General features: G+C 44.3%; 1 protein-coding gene and 1 long non-coding RNA gene across 11 annotated transcripts in view; both read left to right on the forward strand.

Moving 5' to 3' along the window:
* LOC120898686 (fasciclin-2) overlaps window positions 1-3,661 on the forward strand; it is a 56,828-nt gene extending 53,167 nt beyond the window's left edge. For all 9 annotated transcript variants that reach the window (XM_040304852.1, XM_040304851.1, XM_040304856.1 and 6 more), the window contains one exon: window positions 1,030-3,661. In XM_040304852.1, coding sequence (XP_040160786.1) covers window positions 1,030-1,168 — 139 coding nt within the window. In that variant the 3' untranslated portion in view covers window positions 1,169-3,661. The remainder of the gene's footprint in view (window positions 1-1,029) is intronic.
* An 8,190-nt stretch (window positions 3,662-11,851) lies between these two features.
* On the forward strand, window positions 11,852-18,406 carry LOC120894484. Of its 2 annotated transcripts, XR_005738200.1 has the most exons (3): window positions 11,852-11,938; window positions 12,012-12,195; window positions 17,587-18,406. It is a non-coding gene; the product is annotated as an uncharacterized LOC120894484 (long non-coding RNA). The 2 variants fall into 2 exon arrangements; XR_005738199.1 differs by lacking the exon at window positions 17,587-18,406 and having other exon boundaries at window positions 12,012-12,219.
* Window positions 18,407-21,143: the final 2,737 nt, after the last annotated feature.

Genomic DNA, 21,143 nt, shown 5'->3' on the forward strand with positions numbered 1-21,143 from the left:
TGTTTTAATAAGGGCAGTTCGTGTCGAATTTCTTCTTTCATCATATTTTAATCTAGATCCTATCTTTTTTTTTACGATGAAAGTAACGCAAAAACCTCCCTTGCTTTTAAAAACTCATTCTCATTAAAAGCTACCGAAGCAGCAGCATTTTTTGCATCAGTTACCCCACTTATTGCATTGCATTAAACTTGAAAAAAGTTTTGCTTGGTACGTCTACCCCTATTCCTCATCATTCTTACCTCGCACATGCACGTACACACACACACGCTGTGTGCTTATAATGCAAGGTGAGCTCTGCATATCCCTTTGCTTGTTCCGTGCTAATGCAAATTTGCATCCCCATATGCTGCGCTGCTCCTCTGTTGTTGTACCTTCGTGCACAAAGCGTTTGGAGATTATTTTTTCCCCATTGCCACACTAGAATATACATTCTACGGCATGTTCAAGCCCCGCAGCGTTTAACCCATAAAAGGGGTTAAATTGAATTTTAAATGCATTCCGTTGGTTTCAACTGTTATTCGTATTTTTTTTTATAATTTTCCTCATTTACCCTAGTTTAGTTTTGAAGTTTTTCTTTAATTCGTTTATTTTTACCGCACACCTGCGTTACATTCCGTCGGAAAAAGAAGCATTAGTTTAAATTTTTGAATTCATTCCACAACACACTTTGCACAAACTTAACGAAAAACTAACCAGATACGCTCTGTATAACATAATACACTCACAGCCAATATCATTAGCGGTAAAGTGTTTCATCAATCCATTTGATTGGTTTTGTAGCTGCATGTTGCTGTATGATTTTAACACTTTATTTAAAATAGCACATTTTGGTAGTTTATTTGAATGTTTCTAATGCTTCTCCTTCTTCGCTTCATCTGTCCATATACTCTCTCTCCTGCCACTACTAATGCAATCAAGCTCTTCCGAACGTGTACCATTAACCCTTCTTCTACATTGTTTCTTCCCATTGTGTTTGTGTTTTGTTTCACTTTGCAACCCGTCATCAAACCAACAAAAAAAAATCTACAGGGAAGACGAAAAGCAACCCCTCAACACACCACAACAGCCCGCCGCATCACCGCTGAAGGTAAACTCTTCCGTCGAGTATGATGGGCGCGTCGTACACTCGCGGAGCGGTGAAATTATTGGCAAAAATTCGGCCGTGTAATTCTGCGGATGCGGACCCCGTTTTGTTCTCTTTTGTGGAACCCAACAGCAACTACTACAGCTATTACTAATACTCCGCGTCCTGTGTCCTCCTCGCACGACACGATCCCATGCGCGATGGGCGGTGTACCGTCATCATCATAACCGGCCAGGTCGTTGTCAGCCAGGAGCCAGGTAGAAGGGGTAGAAAGAGGGCAATTAACTAATGCTCTCGTAAGATCATAGCTATTGCTATACATCGCTTGCAGGATGAAGCGTGGGAGTTGGACAAAAAATAAGGACATAAAACTTAAAAAATTACAAACCATCCGTGCCACGATTAGGTCCGTTTTGTGGGGAGTAAAAAGGGATGTAGCTACGTATATACATTTACTGTACCGCAACAGGACGATGCATGATGACGCATGTGCCGTGTATGCGAATGTAAACGAACTCCCAGCCAGAGTGGCCATCCCAATCGGCCCATTGAGGTGGTAAGGGAGAGCATGCGTAAACCAAAACTAATTCATTTAGGCCTCGTTGTAAGACCATAAACCCGCATAAACTGAACTGAAAGCCGCGTGCGTAAGTGTAAGCGAAAAGATTGCAAACAAATTAAGCTATATTTGGGTAAGAAGTAAGCAAATGCAAAACAGGATAATGTAAAACCAAACCCAAAACCAATTAAAGGCAAAGGTACAGGGGTACGAAACAAAAGGAAATGATTACATACACATACACACACCGTGAAAGTATTGAAAGCGAGACATTTTGTGTAAAAAAAAATTAATGCTACTAAAGTGTGCGTGCAAAACACTGATATACAGAATTTAAATACAGCTCTAGAATATTTAGTGTCAGCCATAAACGCCCTCCCTCACCCAATCTCCCATTCGCCCTCTTCCCTCTGTATTAAGCCATAAGGACTAAGGAGCATAAAATCAGCATTCGTAGGTTCGTAAGTTTCGTAAGCACTGTTCTACTACTGCGGCTTTACGTCTCTTTGCGTATCGTCTGTGTCACTCATATTGTGTGCTGCAGCCAACATACACAACAAAAATGCGAAAAGAGATTCTGTTTTTTTTTTTCTGTTGCCGTTTGCAGTTTTGTGCCTCTTATTTCTCCACGTTCTCAGTTTATTCGAACTACTTACTCGCTATACCCGTGTTCGTGATGTGATAATGTATAGTCGTGGTGGTAGGCTAAAAAAGGTATGAGAAGTATGCGTAGAAACACAGGAACAAGCAGAGGAGAGGGAGAGCCTTCGTCAAGCGTAGGACAAAACAAAAAACCCAAAATGCTAAAATAATTAGACTTAAACAGTGTGTAAGGTTCATATAACGTACAACAGAAAGAGCATTAATAGCACGTGCTCGATGTTGTTTGCGCCATCTGTTTGTTTGCATTGTTTTTTTCTATTCGTTTGTGATTGGAGGAACACACACACACACATACTTACACGATGCATTATTGCTCTTTATCGAGATATATGGTGCCTCAATCTGAATGCTCACAGTGAAAATTCTTTTCCTTTTCGAAACCTAGCGACAATGTGTGCTTTTACACTGTAATCGTACTTAGAGCTAAACTGATTTGCTGCTACTTTTATGTACAATCATGCGCATAGAACGGCCACCTGTGCTCACGTGAGCAGTGAGCGTCCTATCAAGCGTAACAAATCAAAGATAGTTATTTAAGACGGAAAAGGCCCGCTCTAGCAGCGATGGTGAGAGAATGCATCCAATACAAGGTGCGTTTAGTTAGTATTTCATGCTCATTTCTGTTCACCGTAACGCGATCGACCCTATATAATAACCTTAACCTCGTCCCAACGTGTACCACCAGCAAAACTGCAACCGAAACAATCCAAACCTGACAAAAAACAGTCGCCAAATCTTACAATATAGAGATTATCTTTTTCCTAAACAAATCAACACGACTTGTAGTGATGGATACTAGCAAAGACGATTTTGTACGATTGTCTTTACAAAAGAGATTTCATTTTCACGCGGTTCGTTTCGGGGACGTTAGGTGTCCCAAGGAAAAAACATGTACAATTGCTGTCTATTTTCTCTAAAGTGCTACACACAATATAGCAATTACGAGCTCGTGCTTTTTCCGTAACGGTTTTGTATAGTAACTTATGTGCTTTCTTAGTAACACTTAATAATCTACAAACCACTGTCCCCCATATCTCCTCGCGACTGCGCGCAATCTCTGCTTTTCACAACGTAAACGTAACGCAAAGAGCGCGTAGTTTACGCCAGTTTCTTTTCGTTAGACACCGAGCTGCATCCCAATAGATATTCTTCATTCTGTTCGAGTACGAGTTATAGTTTTAATGTGCGTCAATGCGCACGGGCAGCAAAGGTAAACTTACGTTCTATTTGCGAAGTAATGCAATGCAACCATTTATATGAGTACTATTAATTATGTATATTCGGTAACTGTGTAATGGACGGCAAGCGAAGGTAACGAAAATAAAGCAAAACAAATACCTTTTTTTTTACTCAAACTTTAGCTTGTTCAGTGAATGTTAAAGTAGTGTGCTACAAGAATGATGACCGCTTATTAGTTCGGGGAGTGTAATTTGCTCCTCTGTTTGTATATATTATATCGTCTCTTTACGTGTTTTCGCTGTTTGCGTGTTTGGTGTGAATGAGCACTAATTACTTTCAACTAGTTTACAAAACTAAAAACTAGAAAACAACTAGCTCTCCGGGCTGATTAAAGTTTATATGGTCCCGCGGGTTTTACTGCAGTGTTGTGCCTTATCTCTTACCATTACCATTTGACATAAAACGGTGGAAACCCACGACCCACCTTTCGAATGAAGGCTTTTGCTGAAACTGATTTTTGCGTTTCAAGCTCTCCATCCAGGTTCGTGACCTCGACGGATATCGTAAACGCAGAGGGCACTCCATAAGTCATGCAAGAATAAGGCGAATTTTCCCTCCGTGCTAAAACGATTATCGGATTTTCCTTTCCAAATGACCCCAAGTCCCAAGTCCCAAGGTTCGTGTATTTTGGCGTGTATTTCAACTTCAAGTATATCGCTTGAAGCAGTGGCAGTATGTGTGATTGTTTCTGTGTCTACCGGCTGTAGCAAAACTTCAAGTAGCTTTCAAGTTTTCCGATTCCGTACTCAACTCCGACAGAAGCGCCCCTTCCCCCCCTCCACCCCCCTCCACCATATCGACCAAACGCGCGAAAAACACTCGACTGATTCTGCTTGCGCTCGCCGTTGTGTTACTGTGCGAGTAGCAGGGATAATAAACTAACTTACCGCAAATGGGTACTGGGAATAGTGCAAAAATTCGCCGTTTGGAATGTAGAATTGGGCAACTTTCCAGAGGAGGATGAAGTTGAACGTACCTTCGGGAGAGAGATAGAGAGATACTCACAGCAAATGTTTGAAAACCATCTTTCGTTCACTGTTCGCCAAAGTCTTGGGGTTGTCTCACGGGGCAACAGTGCAGCTTCCTTGCAGAGATCTCCTACAAACCAAACCCCAACCAATCGGTACAGAGGAATAATAGTAATGAGGATTACAAATTGAATTCCAACACATCCTTGCAGACGACCTCAGAAAGCAAAACGTCTGCGTTTGCACTGAAGGTTCTGCCCGGCCATTGCTTGCCGATGGTACTTCAAGCTGAGCTTTTGGAACGAACGGCAAAGGTGTTCGCAACGATTGCTAACGTTTCATTCCCTTGCAGTGCAGAGCCACGGAAGGTAATAAACGACCAAACCATCCTTTTATGAATCCAATGAGCAAAAATCTCGATGTGTGGAGAATTTTATCCCAGCAAACCCAGCAAACCATTGCCCTCCGATGGGAGTTTCACATTAGAAAACGATCGCACTCAAAGGAAGGAAATGTTTCTAGCAGCAAGAAGGAGCAGCTCAGAAAGGTGCAAATTAAATTGGGAACACATTCTCCAACGGATTTCTTTACGACGGGCCACAGACACAGACAGGCAGACGGACACATACAGAGCAGAGCGCACACTACACATACAGGAATATGTGGCCGTAAAACCCCCGGGAGCTAAACAGAAACCCACAAACCGTTTTCCGGGATGGTTCTTTTTATCCTTGTGTGGTTTTTGAACCCACACTCCCGCACGCAACACAGGGAGCTAAGGTTGCTTTTCCTTAAAATGCTTTCGAGCCTGATGAGCTCTCAAGAACAGTCACCACCGCGTGACCATCTCTTTCTCACATGGACATGGGGAACAGTGCCCATTTCCCAGCGATGGTTGCGTGCTGTTGTTTTTCCTTCGATTCATCCCACTTTAAATAGTGAACGGCAATTTAAATGAGTGGAATAAAACACACACACACACTTGGAATGGCAAAACGATTGTGAGAATGTAGTAGCTTGCCTATACAACGCAGCCTCCGGGGGAAAATGGAAATGTGTGGCTTTTGTCGGCGAAGTTTCGTAAAAAAGAATAGCCAACTATCAGCCGTTGGTTTGGTTAACAGACATAATTAAGGAAAAAGGATGCTGCTACCTGCTGCAACCCACTGGACCAACCGGGAAGTTGAACACTTGGTTGCTGCTAGAACCTCAGGCTGAATGGATACCTTTGAATGGTAAGGGAATGTAAAGTTTTATTTCCATCCTGAAAGAATCCACTTGATTACGACCCTCTGATAACGACAACTGTGCCTGCCACTTGATGCGCTTGTAGTGTTTCAACTAAACGGGTTTATAGTTTTATCCTTCATACATCATTCTGGGAAGTGGTTTATTCCAGCCCGGCCCGGAAGGCAAATCATCCGGATAGGAGTTTCTGATTCTGGACTGATTTTCTTCCTAAACGAGCTACCCTGTTAAACTAGCTTCGTTTCCAGTTCAATGCTAATAATGCCCAAGCCAAGGCGAATAGGATCGTGTCGTTCTGCTAGAAGCTTGGGTCTGCATCATAATCCATGTTCAGTATCACAAGCATCCTCGTCTATTTGATTCCGGAAAGGATTGAATATTCCGTACTTGCTTTACGTGGGCATCATAGATAGTAGGAGAAACACTTAAGTAAACGATATACTTTTTATCTGAATGACAGAAACCACGTTGTTCTCCATCGGTTTAAGAGATCGGATTCGAGAAACAAAAGAGTCACCAAGTAATAGCGATGATGGCAGTGATCGTACACTAGCGTTCTCTTTTTCCTTTCACATACGTTGCAGCTTACATTGGTGGTGGTGGTAATGTTACATCCAATCAATTCGTTTCTAGAACGGACTCCTTCTCACCGATTTTGTTTATTGATTTGTCACGCTCTCTCTCTCTCACACACATGGGATGATCGATAGCTTATACTCTCTCATTGGTATTTATCACACACTCTTATCATATGAGAGAAAAGACAACGAACGCATTGTGTATCCTTCCTCTCACTCCTTCATTTATTTTGGGGGCTGTGACCAATCAAAACGCTACTAAATTGGGCTAAAATTCGTAAGTATCGTAACAAGAGATCATCAATATCAGAAGGATGTTGAATCCTTCCTTCTAATCGTTCCTGTCTATCTATTTGTCACGCTCTCTCTCTCTCTCTCTCTCTCTCTCTCTCTATCTCTCTCTCTCTCGCATGGGATGATCGATAGATTATACTCTCTCATTCGCCTTTATCACACGCTCTTATCATACGAGAGGAAAGGACTAAATCTCAAAGAATCGTAATAGGAGATCATCCAAATAGGGAGAAAGTTCTATTGATCCTTTTATTCGATCCTATTTATCCATTGCTGCGTGCTGGGAAAATACTGCGGCGAAGAGTTGTGTACAAATAATTCTACCAGCAGATCAATATTTAACATTGGTGATATGTTTGAAGCCGGTTGTTAAGTCGTGCGAGTTGACGACTGTACTGCAGAACCACCCGCATCTCTTACTATTGATACTCGAAATAACTAAATAATATCACTTAACTCTTCTTCTCTTAACGCTTCTTTTAAAATTGTTGCAAAGTAACCTCATGGTACAACTGTGCATCCTGTTAAGTTTTTATTATCAATCCTGATTGCAAATTAATGGCCGCTTTCCGTGACCATAAAGCATCGTTCGCAAGCAGCAACGCTGGCACTTTACCCAGTCCCATCGATGATCGATCGTTTCCTTAGTGATGCTTCTTCCCTCCCCTTTCACTTTCCCATCCATCCTTCCGCCACCGTAGCAAGTTGTGTGTTGGCAATAAAACACTGCATCCACGAGATAGCTATTTATCTTCGTACGCTATAAAGCGCCACAAAGTGGCCACGAGTGGGTACGGTGGTGCCATCGCGACCGATGAAACTTCCCATACACTCCATGGCCTTGGCAGATTTTCTACCCTCGATAAGAGTGCACTGCTCACTGGTGTGTCTATCTTCGCACATATCCTTGAGATTGTTCGCTCGGAGCCAATCACCGCGAAGGTCATCATCATTATCATCATCCTCGTCGTCGCCGTCAGACGCAGGAAGACCATCATAAAAATTGGAATATGTAATAGCACGCTCATGAGCAAACGGTGACACAGGTTTTGCGTTCCTTTCCGGGTGAAAGATTCCGGTAAAAAAAGGTAACTGGGGAGTAATCATTAAACGATCTACGTTATCCTAGGGGAGTGAGCGATCCTTGGAGCTAATCTACAACGGTTAATAATATCGAATGAATCGAAGGATTGTACAATCCTTGACGGATGATACAATCATGCTATGGGAAAAGTTCAGAAGGAAACAAACACGCTGGATTTCTGCTGCAATCGCAATCGATGTTGTTAACGTCTGTTTGATGGTAAAATATGGCGCAATTTGTAGGCAATTTGTATGACAAACTGCACACACGTGATGCGTTTTTGGAGTGTACTTTTCGTTAGGTATCATTCTCAAATTTATGAAGCACAAAACAATACAGTTTTGGTTCAATTTCATCTGAAGCACAATCAACTACGTTACATAGCTCACGGCAGCATCCTTCATGTCATCAAGGATGAAAATTCAAAATATTCCGTTTTATTAAACAAAAAATAAACACTCCAACAACATAACCGTTGCACCATCCGATTGTAATGAAGATTAATTATTGCGAATCACAAAACGCAACGCAGTTGTAGCGACTGTTTCATCGAATTATAGCTGGTGCACTCGACAACGGTTTCTAATGTAGAAACATTTCAATAACATTTTCGTTCCATTTTTGTCTGTTTTTTTTTTCATCACCAACAACATCACCACATTCAAACCTGTACCTGTACGGAATTTCATTTTCAATTCATTTATGCCGCTGTAAATTCCACTCGTGTCAAACGACGAGGGGAGTCAGCTTTTTTGTTGGGAATTCCCATTCTAAACGCAACCACCGTCCCGTGCCCGGCCGCATAGCGCAGTAACAGCATTCCTGCGTGTTTTGTCCTGTTATCGTTCTATGTGTTGTGTGATGCATTTTTTTTTTTTGGGTTTTTTCTGTTCAACCAAAATCCCTCCAGCAGTCAACCGGTAAATGCAATGATATTTGTATCACCGGTGCATGTTTTGCGTTGTTTCGGTTGGCTGGTGTGTGTTTTTTGTGTATGTCCTTGGCAGTTCAATTCGCGACAGCACGTGATGGTAACACACTAGCCAATCGTTTGCGACTGTCACCATCGCAACGCACACAAACACACAGTGTTGCGAAAGGTGCACAAAACTGGCATCAGAAACAGCGTCCTTCAATTGATGGTTTGCAAAGCACGGCCGGCGGCTCAATTATAGGATATGATAGGAACTAATGTTGGCTTCCGGCATGCGCTGTTTGTGTGTATTGCGTACTTCCGGAAAAGGATGCGAATGGTTCACGAGCTCGAGCTCACCACAACCTTCGATTCAGAGATGCACACAAAACATGTACAAAAAACACAAACAACAAATCGTGAAAACAACCCGTTTGAATGAATTCACCGGCAACTGTTTCTGCGGGGCAGCCGTTGTAACTGGAATGAATTGCTTCGGCTGGAAGCTGTCAGGAATCTAGCCGTACCAATCTATCCAACGTTCAATCCCATCCCGACGCACACCACCACCGGGGATCGTCGCTTCTGCTTGCACGCCGAAGTGCTGATGCTGCCGAGACTACTGACAAATGACGACGGGTTGGGGGGGGGAGGTGGAGTGGAAATGAGAGCGAAAAAGATGAAACTTAGGGGCCGGCTTTTGGGGTGCCATTTTGGGGTGCCAACCAGTGGAGCGGGGGTTGAGTAGATTGATGTTTTGCGCAACAATAATGCTCACAAGTACCGAGCATTTCCGAAGAGGCGAAGTGATCGTTTTACATTTTTGGGGTTGGTTGGATCGTTTTACATCGGTATGTTGATGGAAGTTGGCTAGATTGTACGGTTCCGGTTCGTCGCTTGCGATTCGTAGGGTGCAGGAATTGTTCGGTTTTGAGCAAATTTTTATCTTGCTCAAAATTTTGTATTTTTTTTTGTATTTATTTTAATATTTGTATCTTTTTTTAACTGTAATATTTGAACTACAAATTCACATCAAGCGACGGTAAGTTGCCCATAAAAAATCCCATCCCAACCCGTACATAATCTGACAAACGGTCACAAATCGTCACCCGGTACAAATTTGGTCCTAATTTACCGTATTAAGGGTTTATCCATAATTTCCATAATGCAGTATTAAAGTGTGTCTATAAGATTAGCAACGACGCAAAGAACGACCTTTTGTCATCAGAACCAATCGATCATCGCTCCCGGATGACAGCGTAAAACATCTCCCTTTTATAGAAAACTCCAGTGTTGTGTTTGTGTGCTTTTTTTCAATGTAAAATGAAAAACCAAATTCATTCCACCTAACACACCACAACGAACCGAGTGATGGCTTTCATCCCTGCGAATGCTTCACTCCCCGATCGAGATCCGCTTTTCTCGTCGTCTGTCAAAATGTCACGTACCCCCCACCCTCTCCGAAAGATTAAAAGCAAACGGACGAAAGCCAGAATCCACCAGAATCCTTACACTTAATTATAGTATTGGACACATATATTCTAATACGAATGGCAGCGAGCAGCGAGGCGTACGAACACGAACACACGCCAGACGCCGATCAATCATCGGCCTTTGCTCGATTCGGGCCTGCTTCGTTCTGCAGCAAGGAGAATAAAATTAAAACGTTCGTTTCTCTCTTGGAAACGTGTGAATTGTGTGCGTTTGGCCCTCTTGGGAAGGCGGATTAGCATCCAATGGCAGCAACAGCAGCAGCAGCTTCACCCTGGGTCTATTAACCTGGGTGATGTTGATCGATCGTCGGTCACCAATGGTGGTGCGAAAATTTAGCATTACCGTACACCGGTGGGATCATATGAAAATCCCGGAAGCAACAACTGAAGACCAAAAAAAAGGGGATATCCTAAACAGGATCCTTTCACTAATCGGACACACAACACACAGGCAAAAAAAAGCAGGCAAACAATAACCGCCTCCCAAAGTGAAACATCGAACTGGCGGGAACGCGACGCGACCAATCGTTTGATCTTGCCCCAACAACACGCTCGAGCGCCACAAGCTAAATGGGGAGGATACAATAAAAACAAAGCAAATTTTGTTGAACACAACACATCCCCACTGTTTTTACTCTCGGTTCACGGTTCGACACCAAATGCGCCGAGCCCCCTATGGTGGGTGTTACGTTTGAAATGTCCCTTCCTGCTCCTTGCTGCTTTACTGCGCTGCGTTCATGATTCTCCATTTTAATTTTTTTTAAGCTTTTTACTCCCTTTTTTCCTGTGTGTATGTGTCCCACAGCGCATCAATTCTGCTCGACCGGATTCGCGCCAGACCGGATCGAGAAGACTGGTCACAACCCACACACACACACATGGGCGCATCATACCCTCAAGGGAGCGATGTGCGCTGTCACTTGCATATTTGGATCTATTCATTTGTGCTAAATTTATGGCTTTTATGTGAAATCAACTGCATCATTTTTGTTGCACACAGCAACCGCCACCACCCATCCACCATTTGCATCACTCGATACCTCCCACGATTCCGGTTCGTTTGCTCGTTTTTTTTTTTTTTTTTGTAAGCCGGTTGTGGTATGTTCCATTTAAATAGCCATTGGAAGGGAGAAAAATGGATCCGAAAAAAATAAATAAAATCTCCGTACTCTGTCACAGTCCCGTATGCAACATTGCGAAGGATGACAGCAAACCGGTGAAGGTTAATTTCACCGGACGTACACATTTCAGGGTGCAGTGTGTGTGATCGGCTGGGGCGGCAGGAGGGAAAAAGGTCAAAAAGAATCCCTCTTTCATAGTGACATTCTCCACAATTCCACCAGCACACATATCCTTGCTTTGGAGTTTTTTGTTTTTTTTGCCCAGCGTCAGGGTCACCATGTCGTGGGCCATCGGGCTCAAATCAACACGACATGCAGATTAAAAGAGAAGTATGTGTGTATGTGTGAGGGAAACGACTCAGCAAAAGGATTACTACTAGAGCGGTGCAAGGCCAGAGCCTTCTTTCCTATTCCAACTCTTTACACTGCGACTCCAAAGGTCAATGCTGTTGTGTAGTACAGTGGTTTCATAAATTCGTTTCGAAAAGGATACCACCCGAGAAAGGATAGAGTGTCTTTTTTATCCGCTTTTTTTCCTCCTAGACCTTGGTTTGCCTGGTTGCTAACCATCCGAGTATGCTTCGCTCGTCGTAATAAAACATTCAATTTAAAAACGAAGAGCGTTGCTTTGGGTAGAATGTAATAAAGCTGATCCGTGTGTTCGTCGTGGCAACATTAATAAACCGTGTAGATGGTATGTAGAGTATGGTGGCTTTTTCACACATCACACAGACTGGGCAAATAATCTCATACTTTCTGCCACACAGGAGAACGTCGAGTAGAACCGTTGTCCACCGTATTCATTCGGTCGGACGCATTTCGCCATTCTGGATGTGGTGTTTAATCTCGAAAAAACGAGCAAAAAAGTTCGTGTGACGTGTCAACCAGCTGGCAACAAGGGCATGACGATGTGCAGGCAGGCAGAGGCCGGCCAGACGACGATGTGCGGTGGTAATGAACGAATTTAAATTCTAAGTAATCTTTTCCCTAATTTCTTTCACCTCCGGGTGGGACGCGTTGTTGGACAAACTTTTACACTGATTAGTGCGTGCTCGTGCCAGCAAAGGGTGTCTGACATGCCCGCATGAATGTTAACTCCACTCACTGCACACAAGTCTAGTGGTGGCATGTTGCTACATGTTAGTGGTGGGATTAGAGAAGAAAAGTCAAGCACGATAGGGCGATGGATTGCAATTGGATTTAATGCTCTGTAGCGCTGTAAGTCTCGGGCTATGAGTTTGAGCCAACGGGTAGATGGGCTTCCGACGCTCACCCGTTTGGGTGTTTAAGCCAGTCAGCAGCGTGTGCCGTGAACCGTGTGTGTGTGTGTCGAGATGAAGTGTGTAAGAAGCTTTGTGGCTAAAACCACACGATGGCATTGCTCCGGAAGCTCAACTTTTGCATGGCGGCGCATTTATGTTACGCTACAATGCCTTAGTTGAAGTTTTCGTGGTTTATTTGTGTTTCGTTTCATATGGCAGTCTCTATTTATATTATTTTTGCACGGTTTTTATTCAGCATTAGTCTTCTGCAGAGACTTTACATATTATTCTTCTTAGAATTGTTCTTATTGAGCTGCTTTACTACAATCTCAACAGCATACTGTTTGCTGCAGATTGTGTCTCTTCACGTCTCTGTTATGTCTTTGGACGTTTATTACCTTTGGCGAATCAATTCAAGTTATGTATGGCTCAATGTCTCTAGTGATGCCCTGAGAAGATTGGAATTTTAGGAAACCTTCAAAACACTCGGTAATACGTTGATGTAAACGTCTAGTGCTTCTCATAAATGCCAGTTACAAATTACTGTTCCTTCTCTACTCCTGCCAATAAAGGCAACATTCCGATGAAAAATATTGTAGCTTTCGTTCCGCCCACTCTACACAACATCAGCTAGCAGGTTGAGATAGCATATCACAAATGCCATCTAACTTCCTTGTTGTTTGCATTCAGTTTGCCAAACAGATGCAACTGGTTGGTTTGAGTTGCATTTGCCTTCCCATTTCTAACGTTTCTATCCACTCCAAAAAGTCAATCTGCTCAATCGAGCAAGAGTCCCACACGTCTTCATCCTTATTGCCTTGCTACTGCTATCTAATGCGTTATTCTACGAACACAAATTGACCGATTGGTAGTCCCGTGTTTTGTGCGAACAATAGTTTCCTCCGTACAGCGAAAGTCCAATCCCGTATCATCTCTACTCCTCGCAACAAATGGGCCAAGAACAATGGATGAAAAGTGACAGCCATGGATTGACATGGATAATCGTTGACCATGCTGTCCATCCGTCGGCTGGAACGTCCGTTTCCTACGAATCGCCAGCGCATATCAAGTTGCTACGGAGATGGCATAGCAGCACATACATTGCTGCCACATTACACCGACTCACATTGGCCGTTGCTGTCTGCGCCTGCCGGGCAGATGGGCATTGGCATGGAACCCCCTCCCCGGGGTCTATCGGGGAACTATTTTAAGCGATTCATCGTAACAAACGATAAATTCAATGTATTTGCATCGCCTGGCATAGGGGTTTTTTCCTATTTCTTTCGGATAAATCATCCCAAGTGGTGTCCGATTTTGGGGGGCGAACAAGTAAAAACAGAAAGCAAAACCCATTTCCCTCTCCAACCGAAGTGTGCGGCAAGTGCAAAGTGGATCCATCACTACCGATCAGTGCAGATGTGTTCGTTCGATTATCGTTATTGGCGTTCCCTTGTTGGAAGGATACACGCGCAACCCGCGCACAGCAGTATAGGAAAAGAAAACTGATAACTTAATTTCTCACTGGAAGCTGCTGAGGGGGAAACAGCAGCAACAGTGAGGTCGAAGCGAAAGAGCAACAACAACAAAAAACGGCACTCTAATTGACATTCCCATCACTCGGACGGCCCAATAACGGCTTCCCGAACCGGGTACGTGCTTTGGGGCGAACATTCTTTCGAAGGTCCTTCGCGTGCCGTGCCTTGGCCTGTCAGAGCCCGGGAAACGGGATGACGCTGAATCGCTTCTTGATACTATGTTTCCGCGAGAACGCTATCCCGCCGTGTCGCTGGTTCCGAATCTGTTTCCGAATGGTCTTGCTGAGGCATCCCACGCGTTGGCACAGTTTGAAAGTCGGACAAGACACAGGACACAGGACGATTGTGACAGCTACGACACGCGCAGACACCGATTCGTATGAGAACTGTGTCAAAGATAGAGCAAACTATTGGATAGAGATGGTGGTGGCGTAGGCAGGTTGTTGATTGGCAGTTCCGGTAGAAGTTGATTCAACGATCGATTCGGACATCCGTTGATATACGGAGTTGTGTCCCATGTGGTAGAGGAAGGAAGAGTATTTTTTTTGTGTGTTAAGTAATAATGAAAGTAGTAATGTCGGTCGAAAAATGGGCTGTCGATGGAGTTAGCATAAAGAACTTGGATTACAAGCAGTAACAGGCCAAGCTAGGGCAACAATTTGAAGCATTTAACACATTATTTTCGTAACAAAACACTGGACATACAGCTCTTAAAGTAAGATTAAAGATGTCCATATTACCTCCAACTTCTCACTCAACTTACCCAGCTGTCGGGGCCAACAAAGTCGATTAATACACTTCAGTGCAAGCTATTAGCTTCCCTCATTTTTTGTCTGTTCGCTCCTCACTGCATACCTAAGCAGTGGACCGGCCACCTATCCACAGCACGCGTGCGAGATGTCTTAATTGGTACGCCGCAACACTGGGCAACCGTTCCAGGGACACGTACTACACTGCACTTCCACCCGAGCCACCATTAACACCAGGCGAGGAGCGCGCGCGCGCCTCTCACTGAAAGATAAATATATACATTTCTCACTAATCGAAACATCCCCCACACTTCCGTCGTCCTTGCGTCCTTGCGGGGGAACGGCGGTAATGGAACGGCGGATGGACATAACCGACCCTACCAACTTCCACAAGCCCACAGGCAGACAGACAGTGCGAGAGAACGATGATTCATCGAAAACAATCGCGTTCGATAAGGTTACATCCGGCGTGTTGTATGGCACGTTTACAAATGTCGAGTCAGCATGTTGTGTGTGGCACGGTACGCGTCACACGTGCTACTTAACTACACACCGCGTGCTTTACCGTGGTGGGTGCCCCACCAAATCGCTGACTCGCGATGGAATCTATTTTTCCCCGGTGTTATACGGTGTTTTCTTTTAGCGCCAATGTTTTCCTTTCGGAAGATAAATGAGACATTAGTGGCAGCGGTGTGCGCGCGGTGCGTGTGTGTGTGTGCACGGTCAATCAGAAAGTCAGCTCCAGCCGGTGTGCTACCGGGCTATTGGGACTAACACTACAGAACTGAAAAAAGGTACCATTTGTAGTGTACAGTGGCAGCAGAGGGGAAAGGCCTTTCACCGATACTTACTTTCACTATCGTATCGTCGGGCACTATGGTTCTCCCTGACGAGGCTGGAAACGCGGAAACATAAACACCGAAGAAAGAACGGAATGTTTGCTTCTTTCCCTTTTCATCGACGTGCCGTTTCAAGTATCGGATAATTAGGCTCGTAAGTGGTTCTTGTCTTGTCACCCCGCCACTTTACTACTGGAAGCAACCGTTTGTGCGCGCGTTAAGGTATCGAAATCAATGTAGCCATGCTTTTCGGCTCTTCTATGACGTGAAAGGTCAATGTCATGTGTTTGGGTATAATGGTGTCTGCACTGTGCCGCACAGACGAGATAAACATTCTTCGATATGTTGTGTGTAAAGGTGAAGCATTTTGCAGAAGATTCTTTTGATAATGTTCCTATAAGAAGTGTTGTAAGAAGCCTGGCGCCAGCCAGAGAGAAGAAATGACGAACGACAGTAGGAAATAGACAGCCAAAGCGATTAAATTACCAACAAAAGTATAAAAACTCATCAAGCAATACATACAGATGAGCAATGCAAGAAGGGAATGATAAAAGTAAATAAATGCCAATATGACCAAAGAACGTAAATTGCATATTCCAATAGGAATTAGAGTTTACTGGTTTGTTAGTTATGTTCATCGGGATCATCCAAAAGTAGCAAATACAATTACCTTTCTCACCTTTACCATTCGAAACGTGATGCAATTATGTATTGTCTCGCAAACCCACCCATCCACAAATCAAGTTCATCAGTACAAAGCCACTTCTTGTAGCAATGATTTAAAAGTGCACCGCACGATGCAGTTGAAGCAGCGGTGCAAGTGGATTTGTGACAACGGAAACTCCCCCTCGAAGACGACATCCACAGCGTTACCCAGCGTGCGGGCAGCGAAAAGCTCATATTACATCCTTCAGCGGCCAACCCGCGGTTAACACCGCAAACGGAAGGCAAGAAAAGCAATTTTTACCAGGCAACCACACCAGAGATACAATGAACACACAACTCCGCACAGTAAAGACAAAGGGCTGATGCTCAGCAAGCACGGTCCTTCAAAGTCTAGCCACACACTCGCTACTGCAAAGTGAAGTCACAGGGACGGAGTGTGCATGTGTGAGATGGAAGCTGCGGAAAGGGACTCAGTTTAGTAGAATGTGTCATTGAAGAGGTCCTGGGGAAAAGCAGGCAAAAATGGATGCAAGCCGGAAGCGTAAGTTGCATTATTGTGGGTTCTGTTCCCCCCTGTCAAAATGAATCCCCAAACGTTGGACACACACACACTCCTACACCACCCATATGCCGGAAGGAGGGACTTCCTATTATGGTGCCGGGTGGCCCTCGGGTATTGGCACTCGCCGGGTGAGTTTTGAATTTTACAACGCGTTTTTTTTTTACACCGAAACCATTTCCTCAATAGCGCCATGGTCTTGGAATGCGGGAAGTAAGGGGGCATGCTTTTGTCTGGCGCATGAAATAATTTGAAACAATAAAAATAGTCTCACTTGCCGGATGTTGTATCACCCATCCGGGATGGTAATGCAGAAGGGCGCCAGCGCCGATTTTCGGTGTAAATTCCAAGCAATCGGTAACCCTTCCACGAAGCTCTTGCTCCAAAAACTTTGCTATATATTTTTGTGGCCTTGGTAGAACAATAAATCTGACAGTGCCGCCCGCCTCGGTCGGCAAGGATACCAAACCGTCGAAGTAGGCTGGTAGAGGAAAGTGACAAGCAACGAAACGAGTACGGCCGATGCGCTGTGCTTGCATGCCGGTCACGTAGCCACTCTTTCTTTTTTTCAGAGTGTTTCAACTTTAAAGCGATCGGAAGGGAACGATGGGATTCCTTTTTAGCCCTTTTTGCACAACAATAAAACCGTGTGGGTCCATTGAATTCTCATTTTTCATTCACCAACGCAGCGAGCGGCACCAGTGTTTTCATCTCTGTTCTTTCTGTACCCAGCCTGAAGGCGAGGTGCGTTTCGGAGTGCGAAATGGGGAGAAGTGGATTATCGGAAGTGAAGCTTCACCCGGAAGGAAATGTTCTATAAAATCGATGCCGCTCGTGCGGTTTGGTCAGACTGTCTGCACCGTTGCCGAACGTGCAACTTACACCCGGCGATCTGCTATTGTTACACTTGCCACCTACTACTACTACAGCTTCATCCCCAACCAAAACAAAAGGTGAGTGTTGAACTGGGACGGAAAACTTCTTCCTAACCTTTTTGGCCAGCTCATGTAAGTAACTGATTCTAAATGTCTACCTCGTTCGATTATGGGGAACGTTCGTTTCGAATTGATTCAGTGCAGAGAAACCTTTCCAACAATGCGAACGACGGTTCACATTTCTCGAGGCTTTCCCCCCTTCATAGCAAAGAGGGTAACGTCTGATCAAACTCTGTGCCGAGCCTCTCTGCCTCTCTCTCTTTGTCCCTCTTCCCGTTGAATGAAAGGACACTCGTTAGAGCAGGGAATCATCACCCGCCCTACAATTGATATTCGCCGCACGTGGACATTCGCCTTCATTAGGCTTCATTGGCGAGAATGAACTCTGCAGCACTTCCCTGTTTTCACCCCGTTTTTCACGCTGCTTTTCAAATGACAGTTGATACCACCAAGCGGGGCCGACGCTGGAGCGACAAATCAGTGTTGTTTCGGTGCAACCCCACAACACGAAGGGAGGAGAAAATAGCGAAGGAGCCAAAAAAACATGTCTCAAATTCACAGTTTTGTACAAACGGGAGGGTAAAAGAAAGAATTTGAAACTATGCCGAAAGTGAATTGATATTTTACTCTCATTAGTCTTGTGCGTGCACCTCGTGTATACAGCTTGCTTTTCAAATTACAATCTCCACAACACGCTCCAGGTGGGCATTGGCAAGTAGGCTGTGAACGCATACATGGGATTGCCATGGAGAAGAAGGGATACACGACTGTCACCAACGTCGTTGAAGAAAGCAGGAAAAATGGCAATATTCTAGACACACGGTGCGAGCAGGATGTCACATACCGTCGCCTACTCTGTATTCCGCACGTGTCTAAACCAACGGGGCAGTGAGCGTAGACGACGACGACCACCCAGTTCAACCTTCTGCTGCCGAGTACAGGCATTTTAGGCAGTTTGCACAAAACCTCTGCAGAGATATGAAATGAAGACCGACGACCGAATCAAACTCAGACAAAAGCTAGTTCCAGCGTACCGTTTTTTGGCACGGCAAGAGGAAACAACACAACGCGGGGAATCGAAGTTTTTGTATTGAATTAATCACTTAGTTGCATTAATTTATGACAAAGCCGTTTGCCGAACGCCCTGGCAAACGCAGACTGATATAATTAACAATGAAACGCGCTGGATCCGCTGGGTGCGCTATCTGGAGAAGGGCTCAGCTCAGCTTTTGCTGAGTTGGGATTGTTTCGGGTAGGTTTGGTGAAAAATTGCTATCATATTTCGTGCCTGCTTTAGAAGGAGGGACTTTACTTTTCTAATCGGTAAAATAATACCGTACTTTTTGGGCAAGGCAAAAGATGAGTTATTGCTTACCCGCCAGGAGTAACTGCCTTAGACAGTTTTATTCTTCGGAACATTAGCCATATTCTTTGTATTTGCTTTAACATCTTTTTAATGTTTTTTTTTTCTGAAGAGCACAAGACACGAAATTTGTCGTTTCAGAACACCAAAATTGATTTATATTGCTTTTTCTTTAAATTTACCTACACATACTGTACTTGTCGGAGTAGATACGTACATGATGATTGAGTGTGAATTAAATTTCCATTTCCATGCAAACTCTATTATTATACAAACATACACACACACACAGTTACAGCCGACCCATTGCTTATTAATTTCACATGTTTCGGGATTTACTGCTAAAATCCCTACTCTACTACCGCTACCATGGCACGCAAATTATGGCTTCTGCAACGTATTATAATTCACCCCTACCCCTACTCCCTTACCCAAAACCGCCGTTCAAATTCATAAATTAAAGTGACCACCGCTCGTCAAACAATTTATGTTAAGCGTGCATTATTGAATCATTCTACTCAAAGGGGAAGGAGGGAGAGATGCCTATATATACCCACACAACCCGTCACATTCCGTTAGTCCCGATGTCAACTGTTTATCATCAATGGCCACAGGACAATTGCTCGTTTCGGAAGGAAAGAGGAAGGGGGGGGGGTGGATAAAGGATTCTGCAGTTCCAATTTCACTGCCCATCAAAGGAAACGATCCCGAATGCATATTTGAGTGCATTGCACAGTTATCATGCATTAGAATGCCATCCCATCGAAATCCCTGCAGCTCCCATCAGAAATGCTGTACAAGCTGGGGAGTGGTGTAGTCGGGAGATGGGTTCACGAGGGACAGCTTACCTGCCATTGCCATCAATTGGAGGACTGACCGAACCTTAATACCTGATTCGACGTACTGAAACAACCAACCACCCGAGGGGAAACATGCGCCGTACGCTCTTCCTGCCTTATTGTTCCTACGCTTTTGCGGAACGAGATTGAAAAGTTTTGCGTAAATGTGGGAGGTATTATGTGCCGTACGTGCCTACCGTGATTTCATAAATAAATAACCTCAAAGCCCCCGGCGAGGACACAGGACCCCGCTACACAGCACTACACAACAGCAGCAGCACGTGTGCACGTTCACATCTGTCCCTTTCCCTGCGTGAAAGAACCGTGGGGGTTAAGGTGTGATGTCCCGTGTCAGCGCAACCCAACAAACCGCCGGCACGGGTCAACCATAATCATAAACACTCTGGCCAGCATTTTGGTGGCATCGTTTTCGTTGCCAGATCGAAGCACCGAAGGGGTACGATTCATGAGGGTGAGAGTGCGGCCGAACCAATAAATCCATTCAAAAACGTTTCTGCACGACCGGCCGTCCGTGCGTATTTCCGTGTTTGTGTGGTAGAATTTTAAAACTCAACCACCGCATATCGCACGCCATACAACTTGGGGAAAATAGATAACAGCATAATAATTTTAAAACAAAAATGAAGAATTAATGATTGTCGCAACGCGCACGTTTGGAGTGAAACGACAAAAAATCAATGCTTTATTTGTCCATCACACACCGCACCGCATCGCTCGAACTCTGCGTTCGAAGCATTCGAACAGTGAGTTACAGACATGGAATGATAAATTTAATTAAAACTCGCGGCGAATGCGTGCCTTTGCACAATAGCAAGGGATTTTTGTTAGCATGTGTGTGTCTGCATTATGTGTAGTGTTTATTGTACAAAATTGCAAACGAATGTTTCGTCGATTTGAACACAACTCTCCCGTGGCTTTGTGGAAACGATTCTTCCACGCGTTACTGTCGTTTGATTGATCGACTAACTGGTCTCCTGACACTGGTCCACTGCTTCTACTCCAAAACAAAAGCTAATTTCTAATGATTGACGAGTGGCCATAATGTTACCACACATACGAAACATGATTATTACCCTCGTGTCCAAAATGACGCAAATCTGAGGGGAAAAAATCCCGAATCCCTCGTGTCCG

The sequence above is a fragment of the Anopheles arabiensis genome, chromosome 2 (assembly GCF_016920715.1).
Source record: "Anopheles arabiensis isolate DONGOLA chromosome 2, AaraD3, whole genome shotgun sequence".
Classification (NCBI taxonomy): Eukaryota; Metazoa; Arthropoda; class Insecta; order Diptera; family Culicidae; genus Anopheles; species Anopheles arabiensis.